The 18,278-nt window shown below is 34.8% G+C and overlaps 2 protein-coding genes across 2 annotated transcripts; both read right to left on the minus strand.

The window, feature by feature from the left end:
* Positions 1 to 3,174: 3,174 nt before the first annotated feature.
* On the minus strand, positions 3,175 to 8,989 carry LOC125677932 (C-type lectin domain family 4 member E-like). Its single transcript, XM_048916044.2, has 5 exons — positions 8,860 to 8,989; positions 6,237 to 6,319; positions 5,660 to 5,747; positions 5,115 to 5,346; positions 3,175 to 3,257 (listed from the first exon to the last, which is right to left on the minus strand). The coding sequence occupies exons 1-5, from the start codon at positions 8,915 to 8,917 to the stop codon at positions 3,230 to 3,232; spliced, it is 489 nt and encodes a 162-aa protein (XP_048772001.2). The 5' UTR covers positions 8,918 to 8,989; the 3' UTR covers positions 3,175 to 3,229.
* Positions 8,990 to 14,530: 5,541 nt separating this feature from the next.
* LOC125677936 (collectin-11-like) lies at positions 14,531 to 17,270 on the minus strand. Its single transcript, XM_048916048.2, has 5 exons — positions 17,138 to 17,270; positions 15,739 to 15,824; positions 15,553 to 15,640; positions 15,101 to 15,326; positions 14,531 to 14,619 (listed from the first exon to the last, which is right to left on the minus strand). The coding sequence occupies exons 1-5, from the start codon at positions 17,196 to 17,198 to the stop codon at positions 14,595 to 14,597; spliced, it is 486 nt and encodes a 161-aa protein (XP_048772005.1). The 5' UTR covers positions 17,199 to 17,270; the 3' UTR covers positions 14,531 to 14,594.
* Positions 17,271 to 18,278: the final 1,008 nt, after the last annotated feature.

The raw sequence follows: 18,278 nt of genomic DNA on the forward strand, positions 1-18,278 counted from the left end.
TACTACATTGTTAATAGATCACCTTTAAAAGTATACAGCGCATGTGCATATCTGTGTATGAAGTGGAGGTGCAGGGGAGACTAATCCCCTTCCATCCAATTAAAAACCTGAACATGAGCAAAAATGTAAACTAGTTTATGTAACTAATTGTGGAATCTTAAATAAATAAAGGATATTATCATTATTATATAGTGTATGAAATATTCCTCCTGTTTAGTTAACTTATAATAGAGAGCAAAGTGAGTCTTGTGATTTGGTCTTCATCAGTTGGAATTTGATTGGGATGACCCTAATGCACTGGAACATTGTCTCTGTCACCACGGGACTATCGTGTCTTCCTCACAAAATTCGTTTTAAATCTACATAACCCGAGAATAATTTAAGTTATCTCACTTTTACTGACTCCAGGGGTAGGGTGCCAAAGTGGCACCAAAATGACCGATGTTAATAAATATCTTTATCATTTGAAATACTTCTTTAATTCTAACGATACTACACAAAGCTAGAGTTTAATTGAGGTTCTAAGTCAAGAACGGGGTCAATGTGGTAAAACAATTATCATCTATTTCGTAGCCCTTGCGACTAGCGATACCTTAAACTTATACTCAGTTGTCCGATAAGTCCTGTGGGCCCCTTGTTATGTTATCCAATACTTTCTCTAATGTGTGCAATATGTGTGTAAATCAATTGATTTGATGACATAATTTTTACAATCCCTTTTTAGATAAAAGAAGCATTTCAAAGCAGAATACAGTAAGAGAATATGCTATATATTAGATTAACGACTACACTTTTTGACATCATAGACAGTTGTTTTTTCAACAAAACTGGAAAACACAATTATTTCTATCTAGTGATCAGTCATCAAAAAAACTTTGCTTAACACCACTCTGATTCCAGGCACGCGTACTCTGAAGTTGAAATAAATAATATGCTGGAGTAATTCCTCATTTACAATATCTTCGTTGTCTTTGGTGATCAGGTCTTCCAACAGTCTGTTGGAATCCCCATGAGCACGAATTGTGCTTCTTTGCTAGCTGACCTGTTTTATAATCCTATGAAGCAAAATTTATTCACAAACTTCTACATTTGAAGGAAAAACATCTTGCTTTGACCTTCAGATCGACATTTAGATATATCGATGATGTATTATCAACAATACTAATTTTCATTCATATGCTGATTCAATATATCCCAATGAACTCGAAATAAAAGACACCACAGAGTCGTCCACTTCTGCTTCAGACTTCTTATTGAAAGTAGATATCAACGGCAAAAAAAACAACTCAACTATATGACAAACGGGATGATTTCAGCTTCCCCATCGTCAACTTAGCATATTTATGTAGCAATATTCCATTATCTCCTGCATAGGTGTTTATATCTCTCAACTGATTCAATACGCAAGCGCTTGTTCTGCGTATGGTCAGCTTTTAAATCGAAACAGGCTACTGACAAACACGTTGATGGTACACGAGTTCCAACAGTCTCATTTAAAGTCAGCATTTCGCAAATGCTATACTCTTTATAACGATCTAGTTTGCCAATACAATATATCATTGGGTCAACTGCTGTTTGAAGTGTTTCATACCGATTATTAGACCGTTCTTGGCACACTGATTTTGACTACGGATAACTCCCTTTACCTGATCAAGATATGGGGCTCACAGCTGGGTGCGACCGGTCGACAAAGGATGCTTATTTGTCTCAAGCACCTGATCCCACCTCTGGTATACCCAGAGGTCCGTGTTTGTCCAACTATTTATTTTGTATTGCTTGTAGAAATTCTGAGATTTATCACTGCTCGTTATCTTTACCTTTCATAGGATACTGAAGATGATATTAAAATAATATTTATCAATACCAGTGTAAATTTTAAAAATTTCATCGGAGTTCATTTAAGTTTGAATTAGAAACAATAATTAATTTTCACTGGATTTTTAGACTATGGTATGGAGCTTTTCGAAAACTGTCAATTCCAGTATTCTGTAGTAACAATGTTAGCAAAAGAATGCGAATGTTTGGTCGTTTGGTTGTTATTGTTTGTTTTACATGTACGTGCCGTGGAAAAGTTTGCATTCAAGAAAGTTTTTTTTAAATCGAGGAAGGCTACAGACAAACAAGATAATGTTACAGGGTTTTCAACAGTCTTGTTTAAAGTCAGCATTTCACATATTCAAAGGTTGTTATAACGATCTAGTTCCCCAACACAACAATACAACTTATCATTGAGTCTAATGCTGTCTGACGTGCTTCATACCAAGTGTTAGGACGTTCTTGGCAATGTGATTCTGACTATAGATTACTCTATTTGCCTGATCAAGATATAGGACTTAAGGGGATGCTTACTCCTTCCAGGCACCTGACTCACCTCTGGTGAGTCCCTGTTTGCCCAACTCTCTATTTTGTATTGCTTATAGGAGTTGTGAAATTTATCACGGTTCGTTATCTTCACCTTTCATAATAGACATACAATAGCGGAAATACTTCCTTAAGAGTTATTGCCCTTGGCAACATTTCTAATATTGATAATTGATAATCTATAGAAAATATACAATCTTTTCAACTTGTTTACCTTTACTTTATTATACCATGTGAATAAAACTCATCCAAAATGCATATTTCTATCATGCAAAAAGATTTTGCTAAAAGCTATGACGTAATATGGTGGAGAAGTACTCAGAATACCTATGCAGAACACAGGTTACGTTTGGGTCTGTATAATGACACAATGGTTGAACATGTATTTTAGTGATTAGCATTTTATTTTGATTTCTGTTACAAAATTACAATCATTTATTATTGACAATGGGTATATGACAATAAGGGTAAAAAGGGAAATTGTTAATACGTATGATGTTACATTTAATCTGTATTAGGTTCGTTCACAAGTGCACGGAGCTAATGTAAAGTAAATATGATGTGCATGAAAGGTGTGAAACAAATTTTAATCATGACCAATTAAACACAATTATACATAAAACGGGGTTTGGATTTAATGCGCATTGATTTGCGATGATTAAATTTCCAGTGTGAACAGGACATTCGTAAGATTTGATGGTATCATTCAAATCGAATACGGAACCTTCCGTTTGTGAATCGAATGTCCTATCAACAACTTGGCTAAAGTGACTGGTGTAAATATAAGAATTTAAAAAGAAACACAACACAATGTCAACAGATATGATTTTATTTTGCCTTAAATGAACATAAAAGTTAAATTTCCTTGTTATCCAATTATCAGCCCTTGTTCAACGCTGAAAATAAAATGAAGAGTTCAAGGCATTCCTTTATACAAATAACATTTCATAGTTACTTAGAATCTACGACAAAAGATCGACAAACCTAAATCACGAATTCCTGGAATAAAAATGGCAAAATGTTAACAAAACCTTGTTTTGAAATATCCATTGTGTGTGAAAACTGCAGAGAAAGAAATGAATAGACTGAAACAGTCCTATATTTTTACATTCCCAATGTTTTGGTTTTGATATTTTCACCAATTATAATTATGTTTATTTCATCATGAATGCAGTTGTAAACAGTGCGCGTTTGAATCTTGATGAATATAGTACGTCTATTTAATACTGACGCAAATGAAAGTAGAATGTAAGTATAAGAAAAAGTATACACATGCGGTCATTGTACGTGGAGTTGATACTCTTATGTACTTGCGAAAATGAAATTCATTTCTTAAATTCTTAGGAGTTTCGTGAGTTTAAAACTTATGGATAAATTCTTTAACAGTTCTTCTATTCTTAAAACTCACATTTGTAATAGTTTGAAATTGTGTGGATTTCTTTCCATTAAGTGCATTTTTCCTTCTATTTGAATAATTTGCTTGTCTCAGTACTTTGATAAATTTTCCGTATTCTCTGATAGCTTGTACCGGTGTATTGTCTGTTGGTTAGTGTCTGCTAGCTCAAACTTCAGTCTAGTATCAAAACTGTGAAACTGTGTTGAAAATGACTTGATTTTGGATGTTGATGCTTTTATAACGTTTAGCACATGCACAGAAATAAAATCGCAAGTAAGCACCTCACAGTAGGCAATGAACAGTTGACATTTGGCTGTCGTGAATCGAATTCCATGCACTCTTTTTTTTTTCCAAGAAATGCTCTGTAAACCTCACTTGGCTTGTAACTCGAATTTAAGGGGGGAAAACGGTTATTTGCTCGCGATGGTTACAGAAAATTTGAATATGTGAAGGTATCGAGCAATGAGCTATCTCATAACTCATATAAGGAGTACAAATCACGAGTTGAGTAAATATGAACCCCTGGATATACCAGACGTGGGATTAGGTGGCAAGGAGGAGTAAGCATCCCCTGTCGACCGGTCACACCCGCCTTGAGCCCTATATCTAGATCAGGTACGCGAAGTAATCCGTAGTCAAAAGCCAAGAACGGCCTAACAATCAGTAAGAAACACGACAGATAGCATTTGACCCAATGACAGGTTGTATTAACAATAGAAAAGAATGATACCGTAGAATTTGTCAAATGTTAACTTTCAATATTTCCATTCTAATCTGCATGTAGTGTTTAGATCTCTCGACTTATTCCATATATAAAAGCATATTCTGTGTATGCTCAATTTATAAACTGAGGCGGGCTACTAACACATATTTTAAGGATATAGTGTTCTTGGTAAAAGCCAGCAATTACAAAATTCTTTGATATTTCTTACAGTCTTATTTCAAGATAGAAACTGCTATAAGTTTGAATGCTATTTAACGTGTTCTATTAAAATTATTAGGGCATTATTTTCAGATTGATTTTAAATACGGATTACTCACGGACACCGATTTTGACTCTGGATAACTCTGTTTACCTGATCAAGAAATAGGCCTCACGGTGGGTGTAACCAGTCGACAGGGGATGCTTACTCCTTAGCGGAAGATGTTTAGTACTTTACTCCTTCTATGCACATGATCCCATTACCGGTCAATCTTTCCCTATTTTCGATTTCTATATTCTTTATAGAATTTATGAAATTGATCAGTGTCCGTTAACGTTACTCGTTTCATCGTACCACGGGAACGTTGTGATACTGAGTACTATATATATATATATATATGTGTGTGTGTGTATATATATAGGAAGTAAACTTACTCCAGATCATATTCACAGATGTAGTGCTGAGAGATGGAACAAGCCACATCTCCCCACATCCCGTGATACTGTGCAGCGGACCCTATCTCCACACAGTCCTCCTCGTGGAAGTTATCCGGTCCTCCCCCAGCCCAGGGCATCTTAATCGTCACAGGTTTCCTGGAGAAAGCATACATCCACTCTCCCTCCATAAATATGTCATGGATTCCGATGTAGAAGTCAGCGCTATTACCTGATTGTGACGTTTGTGAATGTCGTTAAAGTTAAAAAAAAATATCGTGTTCATTCATTAAATGCAGTGTTATTGTAAAGATGAAACCATACGAATTAAATAAATACCGTATATACAAAGATATTTTACATTCTTTTTTAAATGTGGAAAAGAAAACAAGACCTTCATCCGTTTCTTAAGATGTTAATATTAATCATACAATTTTTAAAAGATAATATTCTGATCATACTTTCAAAACACTGTTTTTCAGTTGATCTAGGGATGTGTATTTCCAAGATTTGTAAGATATCATATTACGAATGTGAATTTGTACCTATTTGCATTGCTTCACGGCCTAAAAATGTAACTTCTTCCTGAGTTATTGGTTCAGCCAGTTTGCTGCCAAACGACTGACATAACGCCTGAAAAATAAATATTACAGTACAACCAGTTCAAACCGAAACCAAGAGATGATTTGACGCATTGAACAGGTTTAGGAGATTACGGACTGTGAAACAATAAGAATGAAATTGATACTTTAGGAATCCACAATGAAAGAAAAATGTGCTGGAGTAAGATTAAACACGTCTAACTGTATCAACGGAAACAACCGGAAACGAATCATCATATTCTACAACCGGAAACAAACCTTCATATTCAACAACCGGAAACGAACCGTCATATTCAACAACCGGAAACAGGAACCAACCAAAAGTATAAAACCCAGTTAACAAAAAACATGCAACAACGGCATTATCATATATATCAATACTAAACAATAGTAATATTATACATATCAGCCTTGCACCAACATACATATTAACAACACCAAAAACTACTTATCAAGTAATCAACATCATTTGATTTAGTCAATGGACAGCTAATGGAGTGATAAAAAGGAAAGAACTTACCGATGCACCAGACCACGTTTCTTTTGTCTTTCCGAAAAAGTAGCATTTGTCTTGAAAAGTTATCCATCCATTTGCACACGAAGCTAAAATGATAAAAGTTGAGAAGACATTTTTGAAGTTTGAGGAAGTTTTGTTCAATCTCTATACGACTAAGAAATTGTACCAGGTATCGTTATTTAAACATGGCCAAAAAGGAAACGTCTAGTGATCAGTCATCAAATAATCACGTTGTTAAATACTCTGATTTTACGCACAAGAACTCTGAAATTCATATCAACGAGATGCTGGTGTTCTTCATCGACAATATTGTCAAAGTCTTTGGTAATTAGAACTTCCAACAGTCTGTTGAGATCTTCATGGGCATGACTTGTGCTTGTGTATTAGCTTACCTGGTTTTTTATTTTTTTTATTTTACGAGGCAGAAAATATTCACGAACTTTTACATAAAAAGAAAAAAATTCTTGCTGTGACCTTCAACTCAGCATTTGGATATATCGACGGCGTTTATTTATTAACAATAAGCATTTTCATTTATATTTCGATTCGATATATCGAAAAAGATTAGTCACCAGGGGAAGTTTATGATCCCAAATCTGGTATGTCCAGGGGTCCCTGTTTCCCTACTCTTAAATTTGTATTCTTTATGGAAGTTGTGAAATTGTTTTGCTCGTTGACTTCACCATTTCACCTGTACCGGTGATGTCAAGGTAAAGACATTCTCAATTAGCCATTGATAACGTTTTAAATGGGTTGCAAGATATATAATATACGTGCACATATCTAGGATATATGATAATCAATGTACATGTACATATATCATAATTAGCTACATATCCACGATTATATTATAGGCAATGTAGATACGTAGGAGATATAATAAACAGTGTACTTATCTACGATGTATCATGAACAGTATACATATTTTTAAATATATATAACCAATAATGTATATAACTAAGATGTGTGATAAACATTCCTCTTCGGTCATTTCATGATCAACTTTACATACTTACATATACATACTGTACATATATGTAAACAGCTCTCATTCGTCAACACATGTCCGTTATTTAGTAGATCTGCACATATTGTTATCTCTCTTTCTCATTCTGGCTTATCTACTTGACCGCATGCATTGAATACAATGAAGGATACAAATCCCTTTATCTCTCACCATTCCTTGTTATTCAGGAGGTTTCAGTTGCTTTATATTGTTATATCATTGTCAATTTATTCCATAGTCGATAATTTGTTTTTAATAAAACGTTCTTAAGACAATGTACCACAAAATATGAGCGTGAAAGCATCGACCATAATTGAACTTCAACTTTTCAATAATATATCTGTACCGAAACGTTCTAGGTTCAAATTAATGTTATTGCACGCTACGATGTAAACAAATATGTCGGAATAAGAACCATCTGGTAAGTTCAGGAAGCCGGTCTAGATATCTTATCTATTGATTATCATTTAATGATTGTACAACTTCCATCTTAATTTTACAGTTAAGGACCAGTAAACATTAATTACAATTTGAAACATAAATGTGATGTGGCATCGATCTATGCTAACGTTGAAAACATATATAAATATTATATTTTACATATCTATATTATACATATCTATATTGTATAGATCTATATTGTACATATCTATATTGTACATATATATATTGTACATATCTATATTGTACATATCTATATCGTACATATCTATATTGTACATATATATATATTGTACATACCTATATTGTACATATCTATATTAGTGTCAACGATGTTTTAGTTTTCATCTTGACGAACAAATTAATAAATCATCAATATAAAACTACTGAAATATAGTTTAGATATATAATTACAGTTATTGAAGCTATGTTAGTGAATATTGACACTCGTTGTTTTGAAAATTCGCTCACGATTTAATCCTCAGGTCGCCCAAACTTCATGTAAGTTAGATAATTCTGAAATACTAAATGATCATATTTTTATCACATTTAGTTAGCATTATATGTATTCGACCCCTGGGTCGAGGCCTCTGCTGGTGGACTGTTAGTCCCCGAGGGTCTCTACAGCCCAGTAGCTAAGTACTTCGTTACTATCTTGAAAATACGGATGTATATTTAATTACTGTTATAAAATTAAGAAATTCATTTCAAAATTATGGATTATCTCCCTCATGCATAACTCTTATCCTTGGACGGATTTGGCTCCAGTTTTGGCACTCTAGTTTTCCTTTTAGCTCCTACAAGTTTATTGTTTTTCGATTTTCCAAAATCTCGGCTTGAGCATCACTGAAGAGACATTATTTGTCGAAATACGCATCTGGTGCATCAAAATTGGTACCGGATAAGTTTTACATTAATACATTATCATAGATATACTTTAAATGTATCAAAACTTGTGGACTAGCTGTTTAATTCATTTGATTAAGGTATTTATATTTTCATTTCCATTGGGGTCATAGAAACAAGATAGAATACAAGTGAATTATATGTGAAATATCACGAAATACATTACTGATATAGGTCACGTATATCCTTAAGTTAACCAAAGAAACTAAATACGAAAAAGTCTGTCAGCAGATATAAACTTTAAGGGGAAAAATAAATCAAAATGTTGTTTACCTTGCGTGTAAGTTAAATACGGTAATACAAAAATAAAAACAGCCAGTAAATCGTCCATTGTTCTTCGATAAATACAATTCTCTGTGGCTTATCTAATGCCTACAGAGTTATATAGATTTCTGAATCGGTCAACCCTTCGCCAAACCATCGGTCAACACCACAGGCGATCTTATCTTTCCTACATTTCCTGTCACTGACCTTTTGAGGTGCAAAAGTATTGCAACGTAATTTCACTTTTATTTTGATAGATTTGAAATCACAAAACTTTTGCCATATTAACAGAATCGAAACATACGATGTATGACTTTTCAACCCTTTACATGACCATTCCTCACAATAAAGACCATACTTTGTAACATCGTAAACAGCATCTTCGATAGAAATGGAACACATATATATTCATATCATTCAAAATGTCACGTTGTTTTAACGCTACTCTGAATCTACGCACAAGTACTTGATATCAGGGAGATACATGCGAATGTAAGTCAAATGTGGATTTAAAGAAAAAACAAGACACTTTTCGTAAATTTGAAATGCCAATATTTTTCTCAAATTAAGAGCATCAAAACGGATAACTTTTAAGCACTTTACACGATCATTTCTCACAACGATATAAAGAATATGCTTTTTGCCATCTTATACAGCTGCTTTGTCAATGAAAATGAAACACGGAAATATACCTATCTTGTGCTCAGTCCTCCAAAATATTGTTAAACACAACCCCGAATCTATGCACAAGTACTCTGAATTTGATGTCAAAAAGGCATTCGAGAAGTGGTGTAAATCAAATGCGTATTTTTTTTTTCATTCAAAAATTTGAAATCACAAGTACACCGAAGTTGATTTTAAATAAAACTACAGTTACATATTGAAACTATTTACGTAGTCTTTGGTGAATAGATCTTCTAACCGTCTATTGGAATTCCCATGAGCACAAATTGTGTTCTGTTATTAGGTTTCCTGTTTTTGTACATGTATTCTTATGAGGCAGAATTTATTAAAATGTCTCACAGTGAAAGGAAAACAAATTCTCTTGTTGCAGCCTTCAAGTCAGCAATTAGATATAATGGCATTTATCTATTAGCAATAGTCATTTTCATCTGTATGTCTATTCAATATATATTCCGTTTTAATTGTTCGTTATCTTTACCTTTCATGCATTTAATATCCCAGCCAATGGGATGAATGCATATGAGTTACCATACCTATACTGGATTCCAAAACTTCACAAATACAATTTCGAATAGAGATGCATCGTTGAATCGGGTAAATGTTCTACCAAGCTTCTATCTTCGTACCTTACAAAAATATTGACTGCTTTGAAGGACAAACTTTAAACCTGTTGAGCTACAACATACCGGTAATGCGTTTTTGTTTCTATTTTCATTTATATGTTAATTCGATATATCGCAATGAAAATGGGGAAAAAAAGACATTGTAGAGTCTTCCACACCTGCTTCATATTTGGATATTTTATTGAACGTTGGTGTTAACGGAAACTACAACTTAACTGTATAACAAACGGGATGACTTCAGTCTAATCTTTATAACGTTTTATAATCAGTCCTTCTTTCATCAAAACTTCGGTTCTTGTGAATGAAATTAAAAACATTATATTTGTTGATAATAAGAGTGCTACTATATGATACTGAACTGGACAATTTTAGAGCTTCTGATAAAATTAAGTTTTGTTTCTAAATTTGAAATTAGATGCACTGCAAACGAATATTTTAAAAGTGCAATGGGTACAGATATTGGCATGATGTTTCCCGGTTATACACATAAGCAAGATGCCCTATCGGTCACCTGCGTTATAGATAAAGGTATCTGGAGTTGCAAAATTCTTAGATTTAGCATATCCCTTTCTGGGGTTTTTTTCTTCTAGATATGCTATTAGGGTTTTTTAATACTCAGATGACCAATTGCTATTGGTCTGCGTCCGTCATTCGTTTTGCCATAGCAATTGAACATTTAACTGCCATTCCAATCAGTTTTCAAAATTGGTATGAAGCATATCTGGAACCATAGGAACATACATTATATCTTTCAGGACTTCTGCATCCCAGGGACCTTAAGGGGAGATAAAAACCTATCTAACGGCAATAGGGTATCTGAATGACTCGTGTGACCTAACAATAGAGTATCTGAGTGATTGTGTGACCTAACAATAGGGTATCTGAGTGATTGTGTGACCTAACAATAGGGTATCTGAGTTATTGTGTGATGCAAGGTGAAGATAACGAACAGTGATCAATCTCATAACTCCTATAAGCAATACAAAATAGATAGTTGGGCAAACACGGACCCCTGGACACACCAGAGGTGGGATCAGATGTCTAGGAGGAGTAAGCATCCCCTTTCGACCGGTCACACCCGCCGTGAGCCCTATATCCTGATCAGGTAAACGGAGTTATCCGCAGTCAAAATCAGTGTGCCAAGAACGGCTTAACAATCGGTATGAAACACGTCAGACAGCATTTGACCCAATGCGAGGTTGTATTGACGAACTAGATCATTATAACGACCATAGAATTTGCGAAATGCTGACTTCAATCGAGACTGTTGAAATCCCTGTACCATCAACTTGTTTGTCAGTAGCTTACCTCGATTTTAAAACTGACTATACCCAGACGTAACAATAGGGTATCTGAGTGATTGTGTGATGTAACAATAGAGTATCTGAGTGATTGTGTAATCTAACAATAGGGTATGTGAGTGATTGTGTGATGTAACAATAGGGTATCTGAGTGATTGTGTGACGTAACAATAGGGTATCTAAGTGATTGTGTGACGTAACAATAGAGTATCTAAGTGATTGTGTGACGTAACAATAGGGTATCTCAATGATTGTGTGATGTAACAATAGGGTATCTGAGTGATTGTGTGATGTAACAATAGGGTATCTGAGTGATTGTGTGACGTAACAATAGGGTATTTGAATGATTGTGTGACCTAACAATAGGGTATCTAAGTGATTTGGGATGTAACGATAGGATATATGAGTGATCGTGTGACGTAACAATAGGGAATCTGAGTGATTGTGTGATCTAACAATACGTAAATGTTCAATTTATCATAATTTATAAAACAACCTACAAGCTACACTCCGAGATAATGAATTGAGAATATATCTTTTTTCACTAAAATAGCTCCAAGCTTGTCATTCACTACCACAGTCTCGTACCATCAATGATACTAAATCTATATAGAGAGTTTTAAAAATGGAATTCCACACATAATGGATACAGTCTACATTATGAGGTAGTGTGGAGAAATACTATCCAAATTATGCTGAATAAATATCATCGAAGGTAGCGTGGTTAAATACTATTCAAACCATGCTGAATAAATACCATTCATAGTATATTGGATAATATTTTCTCACATTATCACCAGTGTGCGATCGACTTTACCCATGTGAGACAGCCATGAGATATTTTTCTATATCACACTGCTGCGACGTCATTTGATTTTGACGTGTAATATTTTCTGTAATTTACGTTACACGGTGAAGATTTACGTTACACAGTGAAGTAAAAATACTTTGCATTATTTTCTTTAAATTTTAATGTAGTATAGCTTTCTGGTGGACAACCTTGGGTTTTTTAGTTTACACTTAGTGTAAACCATTTTCGGGTATGCTCTTTCTGTCTATTTAATTAGTTTTTGCATCGAAGTTCAAATGAGGATTTTGATAATTTAGATATTTCTCAAAGCTCCTAAATTTATGTACTAAACTCATAAAACTGTAGGTAAAATGTGAGAGAAATAATCCTTCAAGACTGCGAATCGTGTCCCCTCGGTGGAATTTTCCTATCCCACACTCGTACTAATGAAGGATTCTATTAATCTAACGTATGCTGGATAAATACCATTCTGTATCCTTGGTAAATTTCATCTTCATTATCCTGGATAAATATCACCTATGTATCCTGGATGAATACTATTAATATTCTCAGCAGGCAGACTTGGTGTTGAGTGAGAAACCCTTATTCAAGTTAGACTTGCATGTCCTTGGTGAGATTAATCTCTGTTTGTTATCCTCATCTGTTTCTTGTAAAAACAAATTCAAACCCTGGCTTCCCTCCATTTGATGTTTGAGGAACATATTTACATAATGACTATCATATCGTTTGTTTTTTGCAACCGGGAAATGAATAGAGCAATATGCGAGGTGAAGATAACGAACAGTGATCAATCTCATAACTCCTATAAGCAATACAAAATAGATAGTTGGGCAAACACGGACCCCTGGACACACCAGAGGTGGGATCGGGTGCCTAGGAGGAGTAAGCATCCCCTGTTGACCGGTCACACCCGCCGTGAGCCCTATATCCTGATCAGGTAAACGGAGTTATCCACAGTCAAAATCAGTATGCCAAGAACGGCTTAACAATCGGTATGAAACATGTCAGACAGCATTTGACCCAATGCGAGGCTGTATTTGACGAACAAACCCCTGTACCATCAACTTGTTTGTCAGTAGCTTACCTCGATTTAAAAACTGACTATACGCAGAACAAGCTCTTGCATATCGAATCAGTTGAGATATATAAACACCATATGCAGGTGATAATGAAATATTGCTACATAAATATGGGAAGTTGACGATGGAGAAGCTGAAATCATCCCGTTTGTCATACGGTTGAGTTGTCAGTTTGCCGTTAATGTCTACTTTCAATAAAATATCTAAGTATGAAGCAGAAGTGGACGACTCTGTGGTGTCCTTTATTTCGAGTTCACAGGAATATATCAAATCGACATATGAATGAAAGCTATTATTGTTAATAGACAAAACGTGATCTATATATTTAAATGTCGAATTTAAGGCCACAGCGAGAGATTTTTTCTTCTCGCGTAGAAGTTTTTGAATAAATTCTGCTTCATATGAATTTAGAAATAGGTCAGCTAACAAAGGAGCACAATTCGTGACAATGGGAATTCCAACAGACTGTTGGAATACCTGATCACCAGACCACGAAGTAATATGTAATATGTAATGTGTAATGCATGTTTAGATTAGTGTAGCGTCATCATAAGGTAAACTGTATATATCCCTTTCTTTTGCGTCTGACGTGTTTCATACCGACTGTTAGGCCGTCCTTAGTACACGGATTTTGACTACGGATTACTCCGTTTACTTGAACTGGTGGGCGTAAGAGGTCGCCAGGGGATGCATAGTCCTCCTAGACACCTGATGCCGCATCTGTCCAGGAGTACGGCGTTGCCAAACTCTTAATTTTGAATTCATTATAGTAGTTATCAGATTAATCACTGTTCGTTATCTTCACCTTTCATACATCTTATTTCAGCGAGGTTTGCATTTTTGTTCTATGAAATATGGCACGAAATGTTCATGTTGTATGTTTTGTTGATGCGTCAATCTATTGTGGCAGCATAATGGATTCGTTTTGTTAATGTTCATTTATTAACCTCCAGTGCAATAGCCAATCGAAATTCAGATTATAAATCTTTTGTAGTTTGCATCCATTCGCTTGCATGAGTTCCAGCTCTAGAAAATTCCTGTGTAATTTGATGTAACAAGCATTTAAAACAAAAACCAAAACAGTAAGGAAGCATACAAATTACCAAAAGCGCTCTTCAACAGCAATCATGATAAATAATTCTTTTTATTTCAAGTCGCAGTAAGGAACACACGAGTCTTTAATGTGAATTGTATAGTGTGTATTCGATTTGGTACAAATACATTTATTTCTCTGTGTGCACTTCCTTCATCCTATGGGCAGGGGTTCTGCTCTGTAAAAGATGAAACTTTGTTTTATTAAGCAAAAATTGTCAAAAGTTAATGGAATATCAAACAATCAGTTGCACATGCATTATACACGTTAGAGAGAGAGAGAGAGAGAGAGAGAGAGAGAGAGAGAGAGAGAGAGAGCATTGGATAACACAAAGGTTTACATGATAGACCTAAGGTCAGTAATGTGCATTTTGAAATATTTTTTATCGCCGGTGAAGGTGAAACTCACAAGGCTAATGGTAGATATATGTTATTGCAGCAAATCATGTAACAAATAATGCAGGACTATTTTTGTATAGATTGCCCACCTAAACGTTTTCTTGCAGTTTACATTATGCAATATGCAGTAATATAACCTACGGAAACAGATAGGCGTTTCGCTATTCTTCGTGATGCGTGAAAAAGGGTTGACAAGCAAACAAACTTTTGGTCACGTCACAGGACTGGACCTTATTGACGATTTCTAATCATCTTGCTTACTCGATGTCGTATTCGCAGATGTAGTATAGTCGAGTTGTACACTTTACGTCCGTCCATTTTCCGTCATTAGTGGAATATAACTCAACACAGTCTTCCTCGTGGAAATTGTCAGGACCGCCATTGATCCACGGTGGTTGAACCTTGAGGGGCGTTCTGACATAGGCGTACACCCATTCCCCTTCCAGGAAAATGTCATTTACACCAATGTAGAAAGAGGTATGATTTCCTAAGTATAAATAAAATCCACACACTTTACTTGAGAGTAACTCTACCAGCAAGGACAAAGCGCTACTAAAAGAAATAAAACGTCAAAAACATTGGTACATGCATACAATAAATGAATACATAGAAAATCCAACACCTTATAGACGTATACTAACCTCTGTTGACTCTCCATATGAGTGAAAAATTCTCAAGTCGGACGTTAGATAATATACAACCAACTCACTAACCTCTGTCAGCAACTGTCTTAGACAAAAAAGTAACTTCATCTTGTGTTATTGGCTCCGCTAGTTTGCTGTCAAATGCATGACAAAATGCCTACAAAAATTATAGGAATCTTTGTTAATACCACGAATGTTGAAATGAAGAAATTGATGATGATGATGATGATGATGATGATGATAAAATTTACTCACGCTGGCACCAACGTAGGTTTCTTTGGTGTTGCTTAAGAAGTAGCACTTAGAATTCTGTCTAATCCAACCGTGGGTACATTGTATTGCTTCAAGAACATAAAAAAATCGATACATGCAACTATACACTATCTAAATTTAATGTACAATATTCACATCGATATGCTAACACTGACTTCTATGAATCACCATAGTTCAGTGGTTTGTATCAGAAAAGATTTGGTTAAAATGTAGACAACCAGTTCATAAAATTCTTGGACTACATTGCATTTGTTTATACTTACCTATTGTACTTACCTATTGTACTTACCTGTTATACTTACCTATTGTACTTACCTATTGTACTTACCTGTTGTACTTACCTATTGTACTTACCTGTTATACTTACCTATTGTACTTACCTACTGTACTTACCTGTTGTACTTACCTATTGTACTTACCTACTGTACTTACCTGTTGTACTTACCTATTGTACTTACCTATTGTACTTACCTGTTGTACTTACCTATTGTACTTACCTATTGTACTTACCTATTGTACTTATCTATTGTACTTACCTGTCTGTCTGGAAACTGAAAATTATTTTCCATTTAATATTACCTAATCTACTTTTTGAACTGATATTTCATTTTTTTCTGTTTTCCAACTTGAATCAGCGGAGAGAGAAGGGTAAACAAAAAAATGAACAGGGTGAACAGTTCATCGCGTGACGAACTATTTCCCGATCACGTGACGAACTATTTCCCGATCACATGAGAAACTATTAGTAGATTAGGTAATGAAACAATTATGTCATGCCTACTAGGGAAACTATCGTCTCTGACAACAGTTTTCCGACTCATCGCCACTTCCTCAGAGCAATAGTTTTGACTGTTTCCAGATTGGGCATGTAATAATTGTATATTATTACACTGACCTTTCACTGATTTCATTTCACTCAATACAACCACTTTGCTAATCCATTAAAAGTTCAAAATGAGTACATCACAATATAATTCGTCATGTATTCATTGTTTTTCAACATTAGATTAAAACTGTGGAAAGGATCTGTCTCTAACAGGATTGTTCCATTGTCTGCATATCTAATTATATTTCACGATGAATATTTTGCAAACATGTAGTTTTAAAAGGATTGGAAAAAATTTAGTGCACACCATTTGGCATTTTTAAGTTGAAATATTTCAGCAATGAGCAGTGGTTTAGACTTTTAAAGAAGACCAAACCATGCTTCTTCATAGGAAGGGTAGGTTTTGTAAAAAAAAAAATAAAAATAAAAAAAAAAAAGTCTCTCGATTACATCTTACAAACAAATTATTCTTTTCTTTTTTTTAAAAAAACAGAGCTTAGGTTTAAAGTTTTCTTTGGTTTGCAAGAATGTTTAAAAATGCTGAAAGATACTCACATTGTGAACTACATCTCTGTACCAAATAGACGACGAGCCAGCTGAACAACAGACCTTTCATATCGCTGTGAATGTCTTTAATAACAAACCACAAACCACTGACAGCACCTTATCTGCACGCCGAATTCCAAGTTCTGGATCACCTTGAACCTCTGTTTACTTCGGATCTTTTATCTAACATTACGAGATCACCGATATTTAAAAGAAGAAAACAAAAACCAATTTTGCACAAAGGTTAAATCTAAATTTTGGCTTATATCCTTTTCATAAACGATTGCAATAAGATTATAGACATGAACGAATCGTACCTCTATATTACCAAATGAATAAAAATGCAATGTCCTTTATGTTTCATTGTACTCAGGTTTGAGATACTCCACAATGTGAATAAAGTACTTTCAAATCAAATAATAATACTTTAGAAAACTGCAGTTATTTACCACAAAATATATCAGAGTATCGAAGTTTTGACAAAATCAAATCAAAGCATATCATAGTGTTTGTGCATTTACATCCAAAATAAACAAGTTCTCACTAAACTAAACAATAAAGCATTCAAGTATATCTTAACAAAATTCGCCCAACTTTTTACAAAATCACAAAGTATTCATATTTCTACAAAATTACTTCAAAGTATCAAGGACTTTTACCATAGCAAACTGTTTAAACAGCAAAGTTACAGACCAAAGTGCCATGACAGCGAGTCACTGTGTGTATTAAACAGTACAGTTACAAACCAAAGTCTCATGACAGCGAGTCACTGTTGTATTAAACAGTAGTTACAAACCAAAGTCTCATGACAGCGAGTCACTGTGTGTATTAAACAGCACAGTTACAGACCAAAGTGTCATGACAGCGAGTCACTGTGTATTAAACAGCACAGTTACAGACCAAAGTGCCATGACAGCGAGTCACTGTGTGTATTAAACAGCACAGTTACAAACCAAAGTGCCATGACAGCGAGTCACTGTGTGTACGCTGTAACATTGAAGACTGTAGAAGAAATAAGTCTGGGTACGTTCGTGGTAGCTCAGTGGTAGAGCGTTCGCTTCGTGAAAGGGAGATCGTGAGTTCGAGTCCCGCTCGTGCCATGACCGAGTGAAACCTTAGGCGTAAAACATAGGTAGTCGTTGCTCATTCG

Source organism: Ostrea edulis, chromosome 7 (assembly GCF_947568905.1).
Source record: "Ostrea edulis chromosome 7, xbOstEdul1.1, whole genome shotgun sequence".
In the NCBI taxonomy this organism is placed as follows: domain Eukaryota; kingdom Metazoa; phylum Mollusca; class Bivalvia; order Ostreida; family Ostreidae; genus Ostrea; species Ostrea edulis.

Excerpts from the sequence above, each read along its gene's own strand:
- LOC125677936 (XM_048916048.2), bottom strand. The coding sequence starts at position 17,198 with ATGAAAGGTCTGTTGTTCAGCTGGCTCGTCGTCTATTTGGTACAGAGA. Across the intron at positions 15,641-15,738 it reads AAACCTACGTTGGTGCCAGC|GCATTTTGTCATGCATTTGA; the intron begins GTGAGTAAATTT and ends TAATTTTTGTAG. Across the intron at positions 15,327-15,552 it reads TAAGACAGTTGCTGACAGAG|GAAATCATACCTCTTTCTAC; the intron begins GTTAGTGAGTTG and ends ATTTATACTTAG.
- LOC125677932 (XM_048916044.2), bottom strand. The coding sequence starts at position 8,917 with ATGGACGATTTACTGGCTGTTTTTATTTTTGTATTACCGTATTTAACT. Across the intron at positions 5,748-6,236 it reads AAACGTGGTCTGGTGCATCG|GCGTTATGTCAGTCGTTTGG; the intron begins GTAAGTTCTTTC and ends TTTATTTTTCAG. Across the intron at positions 5,347-5,659 it reads CCGTGAAGCAATGCAAATAG|GTAATAGCGCTGACTTCTAC; the intron begins GTACAAATTCAC and ends CGTCACAATCAG.